The 12,704-nt window shown below is 39.3% G+C and overlaps 1 protein-coding gene across 2 annotated transcripts in view; it reads right to left on the bottom strand.

The window, feature by feature from the left end:
- Positions 1-339: 339 nt before the first annotated feature.
- Positions 340-12,704, bottom strand: part of NRP1 (neuropilin 1) — a 147,237-nt gene continuing 134,872 nt past the window's right edge. For both annotated transcript variants that reach the window (XM_073002950.2, XM_073002952.2), the window contains exons 14-17: positions 10,305-10,576; positions 8,801-8,894; positions 7,105-7,161; positions 340-6,189 (exon numbers count right to left, since the gene is read on the bottom strand). In XM_073002950.2, the coding sequence (XP_072859051.2) occupies positions 5,897-6,189; positions 7,105-7,161; positions 8,801-8,894; positions 10,305-10,576 (716 nt within the window). In that variant the 3' untranslated portion in view covers positions 340-5,896. The remainder of the gene's footprint in view (positions 6,190-7,104; positions 7,162-8,800; positions 8,895-10,304; positions 10,577-12,704) is intronic.

Here is a 12,704-nt window from a genome sequence, read left to right as displayed (position 1 = left end):
CCATTGAGAGTTATAAATTAGACTGTGATACTATATGTTTTTACTTCAGAGCAAACCATATTGATGTCAGTGGAACTTATTTCTAAGTAGACACGCATAGGAAAATGCTCTTAACTAAATTCCAGGGTGGAACTTTGTCTGAATGCTGACTATTTGATAGATAATCTGGCAAATTCTGTAGATGATTTTCAGAATTGGTGGACTTGGTTCCAGTGGCACGTATATTTTATTCTTATTTTCATCTTGAGAAACTGAGAACCTTTAAATATATTTTGAAAGACCAGTTGTTTAAAAATCAACATAGCTGTAGAACATAATCAAAGTCATGCAGGTACGGGATATTTTATGAAAATGTTTAATTCGACGGTATCTTTGGAATGTAGTAGTCATTGTCTGGAAATTCAAATTACAATTCAATCCTATGTTTGCTTGTTTTTAATGTTACTCAGTGTCCCAGAATACAAACATCATTTAAAGTTAAGGCTTTGCTGTTCATTTCGAAATAACAATTTAAAAGTGTCATATTGTCATAGAAAATAAAAAATTTCTGTAAAAAAATTTGCACAAAATTTTATGATGGTACAAAACATGAAGCAGAAACATACCAGTAAAATGAAATTGTTTCAACTACAGAAGATTTTTATAGGGTTTTTTTTGGATAAAGAAAAAAATATGTTATTTTACACTTTCAAAATTATGAAACAATCTAAAACAATATAAACTGAACATTTTGTAACACTGCCTTTACAAATTAATAACTTTATAAACATATAATTTTAAATATATTTATCAGTGCAAGATATTTCTTTTTAATTTAAAGTTTCAGTATCATTTTTCCTTTGTTGAAGGGCAGTTTTCATTCAATTCCTGTTTGAAGAAACAGGGTCCTTTAATGTTCAGCTTTTGTATTCTACAGCTACAGCCGCCTTCGCCAACCAGCTGCCCCAAGATGTGTCGAACCACAACGCTCATCATCTTTGGCCTGGTGCCTGGGGATCATGGGAATTGTAGTCTGACACATGTTCAGGGTGGGAGATTGGGGGGATGCGGAGCTACAGCGATGAGGATTTCTTTAGTCCACCTTCACACAATTCACGAACTTTATATATCCACTCTGGCACCTCCGCCCGACGCTTCTGTAAAATCCATGTAATTTTGTTGTTCTCTCACATTATAAAGGCACCATAGCCAATATGCCCCACATGGACAATTAATTTGCCAGCACAACAGAGTTTAGGAGGGAGCCTTAGGAAAGGCTGTGATGCATTAGGCGCTGCTGTCGTACTGCTTTGCTTATTTCTGTGGCACTGGCCTGTGCTCAAACAAATGAAGGCAATGCATCAGGAAGGTTGGGTGGACTGCAGCCAAAACCTTTTCTGCTCTAGCTAGAACAAAGCAAACAGCTATCCCCACATCTATTTTAAACAAATTGACTTTTTAAAAAGAGCTTGCTTAGGCTTCCAGGAATGGGATTTTTTAAAGAAAACAACAACACACAAGGATGGAGGCAAGGAAATGCAGAAAACATTCATACTATCTTGTTCTGTGTTGCCATACTGTACGAGAGCTGTCCGCTATCTAGTTTTCGTCATATATGCAACTTAAGATCCACACAACATCATTTAAGAAGAGCCTACAGTCCTGCACACATTTTCTTGGGCACTCCATGGAACACAGGACAATTTATCTGAGTAGATAATGCATAGCATTGTATTGTTACATCAATGGCAAGAAACCTGCAGCCTACCATGTAAAATCCCCTTCATCTTCAACAATGTCATTTTACCTTGCATTCATGGCAGTTGACTATCCAACCACACCTGCCTGCATTAGATAACTTGGAGTAGTGAACATGTCTCTTGTGGTGTCTGTACTTTTCCTAGCACACTTCCTTGCACAACACAAGCATCAAAGAATACCATACTGGGATGGGATGGTTCACACATACTGATCACAAATTTTGTAGCATCATAATGTGGTTGCTAATATGTGTGGATGAGCCATAACATATAGGGATATTGTATTCAGTCTAAATCTCAATGTGTGTAAGTCACAGAGTCAAGGTGTGGGATAGGGGTATGCATGTAACACACACACACCCCAATTCCACCCAAAAGTAAGATAGATTTTTGTGGTGATCACAATTACAGTCTGCAAAGGTGCTTATGAGCCCATTCAACTAAATGCACTTTCCGTGTTTTCTGTGACTGGAACTCTTGGTTCATCAGAGCTTCCAGCCACAGACACACCATGAATTCAATTAAACATCTGCACATTTTTGTGGCAAACACACGAAGATGTGCTTTACTTCTAATAGGGTGCGAACAAGGGTGTTCCCGCCCACATATCCAATACTATCTGCAGTCCTACATGTTTCCAGCCTTAACATCTATATAGGGCTACCATTGAGCAATGGCCCACATGTACTACTCTTCAGTTTATAGACTTTGCAGAAAGGTATCTAGAGTTCAATGAGCAGTCAACAGGGTGGAGTAATTGCTCAATGGTTAGAGTACATGCCTGGCATGCAAAAATAGACCAGCTCTCGATGTCTGTAGTTTTGAAAGTATCTCAATCTAGAATGGTGAGAAACCCTGTCTTTGCTTGAGATCTGGTGGCTCCTCTGATAGTGAAACTGAGCTAGAGGGATCAGTGGTCTGATTCAGTAAAGATCAACATCACCTGTCATGTGTGAACAAGATTTTTTTCAATGTCAAGAAATAATGGGGTCCGATAGTTTCTGGAATTCTGCTGTACATAGAACAAAAAACAAAGCCATGTCTTTATGTACTGAAAAGTACTCTTTCTTAAATGATGTTCATATGCTCACGATATGGATCTTAAGATGACCATGTACAGAACAATCCCTAAGCAAGAGCCAATAATTACATGATGTAACTAAATAGTACATGAAGCAATTCTAATTATTTGAGTTTGATCTTCTCTTGGGGATAATTAACTACTAGGGTGTTCTAATTACTACAATCTGATTCACTTGCTGACATTTTTATAAAGTGAATTCCCCCCTCATATCATAGTGAATCCTTAACAGGAGTTCAGCATTCCTTTAGTGTGTGACTACTCACATTTACTAGCAATCTTTGCAAAATTTGCTTTGATGTGGTGGTATCAGACAAAGCTGTAACTAGCACTTTTGATGTCTTGGACTTTGCTGCTTTATTGGTTAATCTTGGGTCACATGAAATTGGCCTATACAGGGAACAGGTGGAGGAACTGGTGTTTTTTTTTTTTGCCTGCTTTGTGTTCCCTTTGTGTTCCATCGGGCACAGGGAGGAGTGGATGCAGGAGGTATTTGAACTCAAGAGAAGGTGAATTTGAACTTTTTCAGAAGCCAGTACCAAAAGACAGCTTCACATCCTGCCAGCAACAAATTTCGTGCCCTCTAAATTCTGGTAATCTGGGTTAAAGCCCTGGCTGTGCTACCCTAGTTATGGCTCTGATACCAGACCTCTATCTAAGCAAAGAATTGTTTTGAATGCGTGAAATGAGAGAAAGAGAATCCTAGCCTTGCCCCTAGTGTTCTCTTCACATGGAGAGCAAGGGTCAGAAGGGAAAACCCTCTGCTATACAAGGCACCTCTGTACATGATTAGGAATCCTGATTTCTCAGTCTTCCACAAATATAAAGAGACCGTAAGTGTAGCATCCTGTCTCCTCTTCACACTTGTTGGTCTCCAGATTTAGCGGCTGACAAGACCTCTTCCTCTCATCGTGCGTTCAGATTAAGCCTTCTCTGATCACCCAAAACAGGCTTTGGGTCTTGCAATGTAAGACTGAATTTGTTCAAAATATTACCCACCACGTACTGATGTGGCAAAAATCCTTGTGGTGATTGGACAACTCAATGTATTTTAAGATCTTATTAATTTCTTTCTGGAAGATAATTTAATTCCTAAGTACATTCCCTCAGTTTTTGTTTTATTTCTATACACATTGTTTTTCAGTATTAAACCATCTTTTCCTGAAAAAGAAAGAGGGAAGTATAAAAGTTGTCTAGAATGTCCTCTGTTTCAGTCAACAGAGGAATGATCTGGAGCAAGATCCCCATGTTGTAGTATCTGGCCTGTGCATTCTTGCCTTTATAACGTTATGGGTTTTCATTCTGCCACATTTTAACCTGATTTAGGACTAACATGCTATTTATTTATTTATTTTTAGACAAGCCAACACAGCACCATCTATTTGTAAACAGCATCAGCACAACCCTAATTAACATGAATGAATCCCACAGAGAGATAAATTAATCACCCTTAAATTGGAGAGCAGGACTCGTAAATGGCAAGAACATTCTTTAATTTGCAGCAGCAACAATAAGAAATCCCTCATTGCTGTCTATTAATATTAAGGATGTGTGTGTGTGTTTTTTTTTAAAATGATTAAAAGATTTATTCCATAGCTTACTAAAGAAAAGAAAAAGATACTGTCACTTTATGTTGTTAACAAGAAACCCAAAGTTCAACTTTGGACGGTAAAGATAAGAATTCTTCCTTAAAATATAACAACAGGAAAAACAAAAAACAAAAAATACCCCAAAGTCTAATAAAATCTTGCTTGCCATTACCAGCGAATTAAAGCTGCGTTTTCTTTTCCTTGACAATGGCAAATGCTTATGTGACAATTTATTCAAAGACAAAGAGAGAAAAAGAGAGAGAGAGAGAGAGAAAGCGAGAGAGAGCGAGCGAGCTTATATTTGAAAATACATTCTATATGAAAGAACAATTAAAGGAGAAGGAAAGGGGGAAATATTGCAGCTTTGTACAAAAATGGTCCAGAAACATTAAATTGAGATACAGGAAGTGGAAGAATCAAGCCACCAAATTGTCCAATTATTTCCTTAGCCCTTGCCATCCCAAGGTTAACTTACACTAAAATATACTTTCTCCTTAGTCAGTGAGCCCTCAGGGAAGGTAAGAAGGACTTTAACTGGGGGGGGGGGGGAGAGACAGAGCTGGAGTTAACGTTAATACAATGAGAAGCACTACAAACAAAAAGGCACTTGAGAGGACCTACACTAGCCAGTGCCAAGGACTTTTGCTTTGTTTTCATTCCAATTATAGGCAATGCACTTGGTTTGCCCCTTGTTTCTGGATGATGGCACATATTTCTTGTATGGAATTCACAAGCACACGTTTTAGTACAACACTGAGAAACACCAATAAAATTCTGACTGTATTGCTTGGTAAACAGAGCTGACACACTATACCAGTACTGATGAGACAGTACTTCCCCGCCCCCCAAAAAACACCCTAACCCTCTTTGCCTATGCACAACACAAGCAATTATACACAAATACAGGTTCAGGAATCCACTAAGTTGCTGTTACTCTGATTTTCTTTTTTTCCTGGGCTACAGAAAGCATGTCCATTCAAAGGACCCCCCACCACCAAAATACACTTTGTGACAGCATCTTGGATTTTTGCACAGTAAAAAAATAAAAGTTACTTATCAAATGGGACCAGGGAGGGGGCAGAGAAAAAAAAGGAAACAAAAACCAAGAAGAGAGGGAGTCTTTAAAAAAAAAGGAAAGAAGGAAAAGAAAGGGACAAAAATTCAAACACCCCCCCTTAAGTCAATCATACTTGGTCTCAACACCAGCATTTGATTATTTCAAATTAAATCAGAAACAGAAGTAGACTGTACATGATTCAGATTGTTTAACACAGATTGTTGTCCATGTTTTAGTATATCTGTTACACTCACTGAAGCTCCTGAGAAAAGCTTGGCTCAGCGTCCCCAACGCAGTTTTCAGCCTGTACAGTAAAAGAAGATCCACAGTTCCCCAGCATCAGCTAGTTCTATGTCCTTCCACCATCTCAATTCTCCAAAAAAATAAAATAAAAAATAAAATAAAAAATCCTTTAGCTGCTCCTATGCCTTCATGCCTCTGAGTAAGTATTCTGTGCATTCAGTTTATCTTTTTTCAATTTCACACCATCCACAAGTTCAAAATTGTAGTTCTCCAGTGCAGATAAGTTTCTGTCTGACATTCCATTGTGCCAACAGGCACAGTACAGAATAACTCCACAGATGGTTCCCAAAAGCACTCCGAGAGCACTCATGGCTATAATGGTGATCAAGATGGGGTCCAGAGTCTTCAGAACATTACCCGGCTTTCTGGAGATGTTATCGTCGTAGTGCTCCCCATTTTCAGGGTAATCTGGAGTAAACTCTGCAGTGAGAACAAAGAGGAGCAGCTCTGATCAGAGGCTGAGTATATTCAGGCCCGACTCTGCTTAACATCCAAAACTAACATCAATGTGTTCAGGGTAGTGTATGAACATCAGAAGCTGTTTCATACCAGATCAGAATATTGGTCCCTGTAAGCCAATACTGTTAACTCTGACTGGCAGCGCTGTCCAGTGTTTTAAACAGGATTCTTGCCTAGCCCTACCTGGAGATGTCCCTGGCATTCACTCGTTTCCCCCTATCCTAGTACCAATCCTGATCAGTTTCTAAAATCAGATGAGGTCAGGTGTGTTCAAGATTTCAACAACAGCAACAAATTGTGATTCAAAAGCACTTGTAAATTAGTACATGTGCTTGAGATCTGGGATACTAGTTTGTGTGTGCATCTGTGTGTGCGCATATGTGACCTCCCAAATAATCATTCATAATACACCAATCTTATTCTTGGACGTTGTTTGACACAGAGTAACTCTGTTTAGCTAAAACTATCAGAACCATCTTCTTGCACTGATGCAAGCAAAATAAGTTCTTGTTTTGCCATTTTTTACCATGAGCTTTGCTCATGCCACTGTTGATTTCCCCAGACAGTTTTTGGAAGACAACAGTTCAGTAAAATCAGTACACAGTACCAGTAATGAAGCCTCTCTCACATCACCTGCAATGTGCAAAAGAGAAGAAACAAATGGTATTGTCTGCTACTGGTCTGCTCCAGACTTAACACGTTTTAAGGAGAGGCTATACATTTAAAAAATGCACAAAATGTACATAATGCCTGTAAACAAATCCTACATAGATTTATAGAAGATGTCTTGCTGTGGGGATTCAAGTAAATCAGCATAATACTGAGATATACAAGACAATCAATGATTTTTTTTAAAAAAATGAAAAAAGACTTTACCTGTTTGATTAATATCTGGCTCTACTTTGAGTATTTCATTTCCTGCATCATTTGATTCTATCAAGCAAAGAGAATTGACATGGATTATTAGGGTGACAAATACTGATTGGCCATCATGCTGGCAATAATAGTACCGAGAATTCTTCTCCTGTCTTGGAGCGTGATTATGTCAGCTTGACAGAACTACTCATTAACCTGGTCTCCCAAAATTAGCAAAAAAGAAAAGCAGGTTTAAAAGTCCTCCCTCCACCCCAGCTTGGCACAATTTTAGACTTATCAGCAGGGGTTGCTGTCTCTGGAAAATGAAAATCAGGTGAAATTAGCATGTTTCCTTCAGCGCATTCATAATGTTGGAGCCCAGTACTCCAAAACCCTTAATCATATACAAGGAGCTCTTAACTGTTCTGCTGTCTGCAGCGTGGAAGGAAGGATTTCAGATTAGAGAGATCCGTGGTTTGAACTTGAGATGTGTTTCCATAAATCATGGTCTGGTTTAAACGACCAGAAACATGTGAGGTTAATTGCAGAAAGAACTTTCAGAGTCTAGCATCTAGACTGATAATAACCAAAAGAATTGAATCTTCTATTTGCCTAAAGGTGTAACTATACAGAGAAAAACACTTGATTTGCTTTGAAGTATTTTAAACTGAGTCCTTGCTGGTTTCTGTTGCTGAAATGGCTATAGTTGTCTACACTGAAATGATTAATTAGCCACTGCAAGAGTCCACACTCCATCTCTCAGTTGGTTCAGTTTCCACTCGGAACATAGCCGTGTTCTCTTAATATTCTTTCTCTTCCATCTTTTAAAAAAAAATTCTGAAGGGACATAACACTTATCTGATACTGTGCTAAATTTAACAAGCATAATGAAAAACAGAAAAATAGTTCTGAGGAGAGACACCAAGCGCCAGGGATAACAATAATAACAACAACAACAACAACAACAACAATCTTGGAACTGCAGGGCTGGAAGGGACCCTATGGATCATCAAGTCCAGCCCATCAAGGAGGCACTGTGTGGAACTGAACTCCCAGGCGCTGTCTTCACAGCCAGGTACCTAAACCACCAAGCTATCCAGCAATTGCAGGACTCACTGTCAAGGTTGGACTTAAATTGCACCGCTGACTTGACTCAGACTCAACTTGTGTTTTTTTTAAACAACTCACAACTTGGAAACCACGTTATAATGGAAACCACATTAGGTCTCCTGTTTTATTTTATTTGGAGCTTAAATAAAATGAAATAGAGGCAAATATTCGACAAAGTCCAATATTAAAATACCAAATTTTGCAGAGGCCTGGAGCAACACCAACATTATACCATATTTTTCTATGTATAATACACCCCCATGTATAATACACCCCCTTTTCTAACCCAAAATTAAGAAATCTAAGTGGGGCTTAGCAAGTGGAGGGGAAAGCAGGGATCAAAGCCCTGCAGGATCACTTTGATCCCTGCTTTCCCCTCCACTTGTTTTTGTTCTCTTCTCAGCTTACTTCCATGTATAAGATGACCCTCAATTTTTATTCTAAAGATTTTAGACAAAAGTATAGTCTTATACACGGGAAAATATGGTAAATTACTCTGGATGGTGGAAACACAAATAGGTTCATTGAGTATTTACCAAGTTACCATGAGCAGTATTCATAGATTTCTGCATGAGATGTCTGGCAGTCTCTACCAAGTTATACTTACTTCTACATTCCTCCTGTGCTATATGGCTGTCAAAGTTAATGTCATCAACTGCAATTCCTCCATTTCCTCTTCCTATTTCTCCTTCTACCACCACCTGATAAAAATAAATGGCATTTTATTGATTTGGACCTAATGGCGACACAAAGATTAGGCATTTATTTATTTGCGAAGCGTTTCAATGAATAGCACGAAGCTATACAATATCTTTGGCACCTGCTCAGGTTGAAGATGTCACACAAATTTCTCAGTTTTACAAAAGTGACAAGTGAGCCACCATTTGGGGAGTGATGGTTTGTAAAAGATAATTTGTAAAAAAGAAAAAAAGGCCTGCCTTTCTGATATGAACTGTTCTGAAATACTATACGTTTGGATATACCTACAGGTATATGATCTGTCCCAATGAACTTGGCTATTTTCACACAAGCGACATAAATCTGATTTTCTCCCATACTATATACCAAGAATGGGCAGCCTTAGGGAGCTTGAGGACCACTTTTTTGGCTCCCCCACTAGGCATAGAAATAGCTGATTCTGCTATGAAAAAACTGGGTGGGCACTTCTGCTTTTAATTTTTTAATTGAAGGGCAGGCTTACAGCAGGCCCTTTATGCAAAAACTCTCCCTCCTGGAGCCAAATTTCCTCCAGGGAAGGAAATATGGCTTTTAACTTTTCTTTTGATTGGGGGAGTTTTGAGGTAGCTTTTGGAGGCCCATAAAAATGCCCCTGAGTGACCACATGTGGCCTGTGGGCTGTACGTTGGGCTGTCCTCCTACCTATGTTAGGATGAAATGACGAATGAAGAAAAATAAACAGAAAAGAAGTGCAATCAGCATTTTGGTCAGTAGGCACTTGATCTATAGACCCCTCTGAAGAAAGTGCTGCTTTTGCCCCCGTGTTTAGAAGTGCTGTGGCAAATGCCACTCACTCTCTCCTGAGAGGCTCTCCAGCAGGCACCTGGCTATCTGAGGCAAGAAGCAGTATGACCAGAAAAGAGCCTTCTCGGGGGTGGCACCCCGGCTGAACAATCTTCCTCTCCTTTGAGATCTCCGAGTCCTTAGGAAGAGGTCCTTCCTATCCCCAAGATAGTTTTAAAGCAAGGATGGCCAATTTGTGCTCCTCAGATTAATGTCAAAAACAATCTTGTGGGACCAGTTTGGACAGCTGACAACAGAGTTTCTCACCCTCCCCAGCAGCCTGCTGTTTGGAAGCAGAGCTCAGACAAGTTCCATTTGCAGAACATTAGTCGTGCTGGCTGTTTGTGTAGTCCAAAAAACTAACTTTCCTATGCTCTGGAACAGTGAAAGGAGAGAGTGACTAGAAGGGAGACAGAGTGAGGAAGCACACAAAAGCCCACAGCTCAGTGGGCGAACGGATGCTTTACATGCAACTGGTTCCAGATTCAATCCTTAGAATCTTCTTTTTAAAACAAAGATTCCATGGATCTGGAACTCAGGGCCTTCTATTCTATCACTAACCTTTTTGTACCCACTTTTTCTTTACTTACCTGATAATGTTTCACAGATTTGTGGAGAAGGACCCGCCCTTCTTTCCAACGGTTTCCCTGATTTCCACTCAGCATCCATAAGACCTGCTCATACTCTTTAGGTGTCTGATACCGCAGTTTGATTCTTAGCACGCCAATATGGGGTCCCGACATATGATACCAAAAAGTCATGCAGAGTGCATAGTTCTGTGGGTTGATGATGGGGCTGATGAGCCGTGCAACTTTGCCTTTCTGGTTTTCATCAGCTTGTGAGTAAATGAAATTGCCATCTCCTGCTGTGACAAAAGCAATGCATTAGAAATAATGGCCCACATTGGGCTCCTTTAAGCCTGATGAAGCTCAAGTGTTCCAAAACAGATCTGGGCTTATCTAAAGACTTGCAACAGAATTGTATGCCTGGAGAAGACTTGAAGGGCATTAAATGCATTTTCTTCAACTTTCCCCTTCTTCTTCCCCCCCTTCCCCCTTAATTATATGAGAATTCTCTTGATATATTATCCCATAAGGTAAAAGAATATGGGGTAGTTGGATCATTCAGCTTATAACATGGGCAGGAAGGACACAAATTCTGGCCTGGACCACGGGCAGGAATAAGCAGGATACGTTGAACCAAGATGCATGACATCAGTGGACCACATGCGCTAAGGCAAAATGGGGCCACTTGAAGTTCTTCAGATGGTTTTTGGATAAAACTCCCAGGAGCCCAGCCAGCTCAGCCAATGACATTTGGATATTTAGAAAAGCACGTCATAAAATTCTCCCAGTGACACAGCCCCTCTAATGTATATATAGGAATGGCAGGCTTCAGGCCTATTGCACTGTATAAAACTATACTGTTAATGAGAAGTCTTCTATCCCTTGTTCTAGTGATCTTCCATGAACATATTGTAATCTCCCAAATATTTTATTATCAATCCTACAAATGCAGTGATGTAAATAACACATTTTGGCTGAAATCCAGTAGTAAGTCACAACTAAAGTAGGCTGATTGAATCAGTGGGGATTTGGTGAGTCAAGACCTATGCAAGTGTCATTGATTCAATGGGCCTATTCTAGTTGTGACTTACTACTGGATTTTGGCCATGGCTTCAAGGTTTTCTTTGTTCTTACAACTAGGAATTGATTGATCAAACTATTTTTGTTCTAAGACTTTTAGTTCCATTCTGTTTCCATATAAATCTGTAGTTTTGTTTCTACTATAGTGAGAATTGTTAGTTCCCACTATAGTAGATTTGTTGAATCAATGGAATTTAGATTTGAGGGTTGAGTTAACCAGTCAACCCAAGTCAACTACTCTACTATGCATTTAATTGTAAAATCCATGTTTTTCATATATCTTCATCCATTTATTCAGCAAAAGGTTGACATCGCAAATTCAAGTAAGAGCAAAATGGAAAGTATAACTGTTTTCTGACTCATATGTCAGTTCAGGAGATGAAAATAGCATTCTTTTAATTCCAATAAGGACTTAACAAAACTGAAAAACATCCTTAGGCATAACCTCTGTCCATTGAGAGATAGACAAATGAAGCTCCTGTTAATGCTGCCACCTTTCTAGTGGTGGTTAGTGCCAATCAGGTGTGGCAGAGCCAGGATGTAAGAACTCTTACAAGTGGAGCCGCAGGTTGGGAGTTAATTTTTCCACTGTGCTTCTTTGACAGGAGTTGGACTTCTTCAACCAGCCAACCAACCAGCCAACTGAGTGACCGACCGACCAATAATATTTATAACCACTTTTCTCATAAAAGACTGAATGTGATTATGGCATTTGTGTAGCAGCTGATTTGTCCCTTTAAATAGAGACATAATGATCAGAGGATTGTGAAGAGTATTGCAGCAGGGGGAAAAAATTAAAAAAAGGAAACTAGACCCACAATCCTGTGAGATTACAAAGTGTGCTGCTTGTGTACCGTCCCATAGTGCTTAAAGCACTTTCTGGGTGGTTTACAATTTAATTATGCAGGCTACACCTACAGCTATGGGATACAAAAGCTGTATGAAACTCTAACAAAACCTCCTTTAAGAACTGTCTTCCCTCCCCTGTCTCTAGCCCTTCTCAAAGAGGACACGTTGTGCTTGTCTCAAGACACTGAAGGCAAAGTTCAAATATTTTTGATTTCAAGAATATTATTGCAGAGCTAGGTCAGGAACCCTGCCTTCTTTGTCTTAATTAGCGCTCAACTTATGCATGCCTTTTAGATTTTGTCAGTCCTTGGCTAACATGGCTTTTAACCTCCCTTCAATGTCAGATCTTACTGAGTCATTTCATTTTACTTTGCATCAATTTCTCCCCATTATTACAGCCTTCATTTCAGCTAACTGCCTTTTTTCTTAATTTGGTGCCATTTATTTGTACAGTGCCATTTATAGTCAAAGTATTTTTTAAAGTTTTTCCCCCAC

Source organism: Pogona vitticeps, chromosome 6 (assembly GCF_051106095.1).
Source record: "Pogona vitticeps strain Pit_001003342236 chromosome 6, PviZW2.1, whole genome shotgun sequence".
Taxonomy (NCBI): domain Eukaryota; kingdom Metazoa; phylum Chordata; class Lepidosauria; order Squamata; family Agamidae; genus Pogona; species Pogona vitticeps.
Note: the sequence above shows the minus strand (reverse complement) of the source record. Positions and strands in the feature narration are given on the sequence as shown.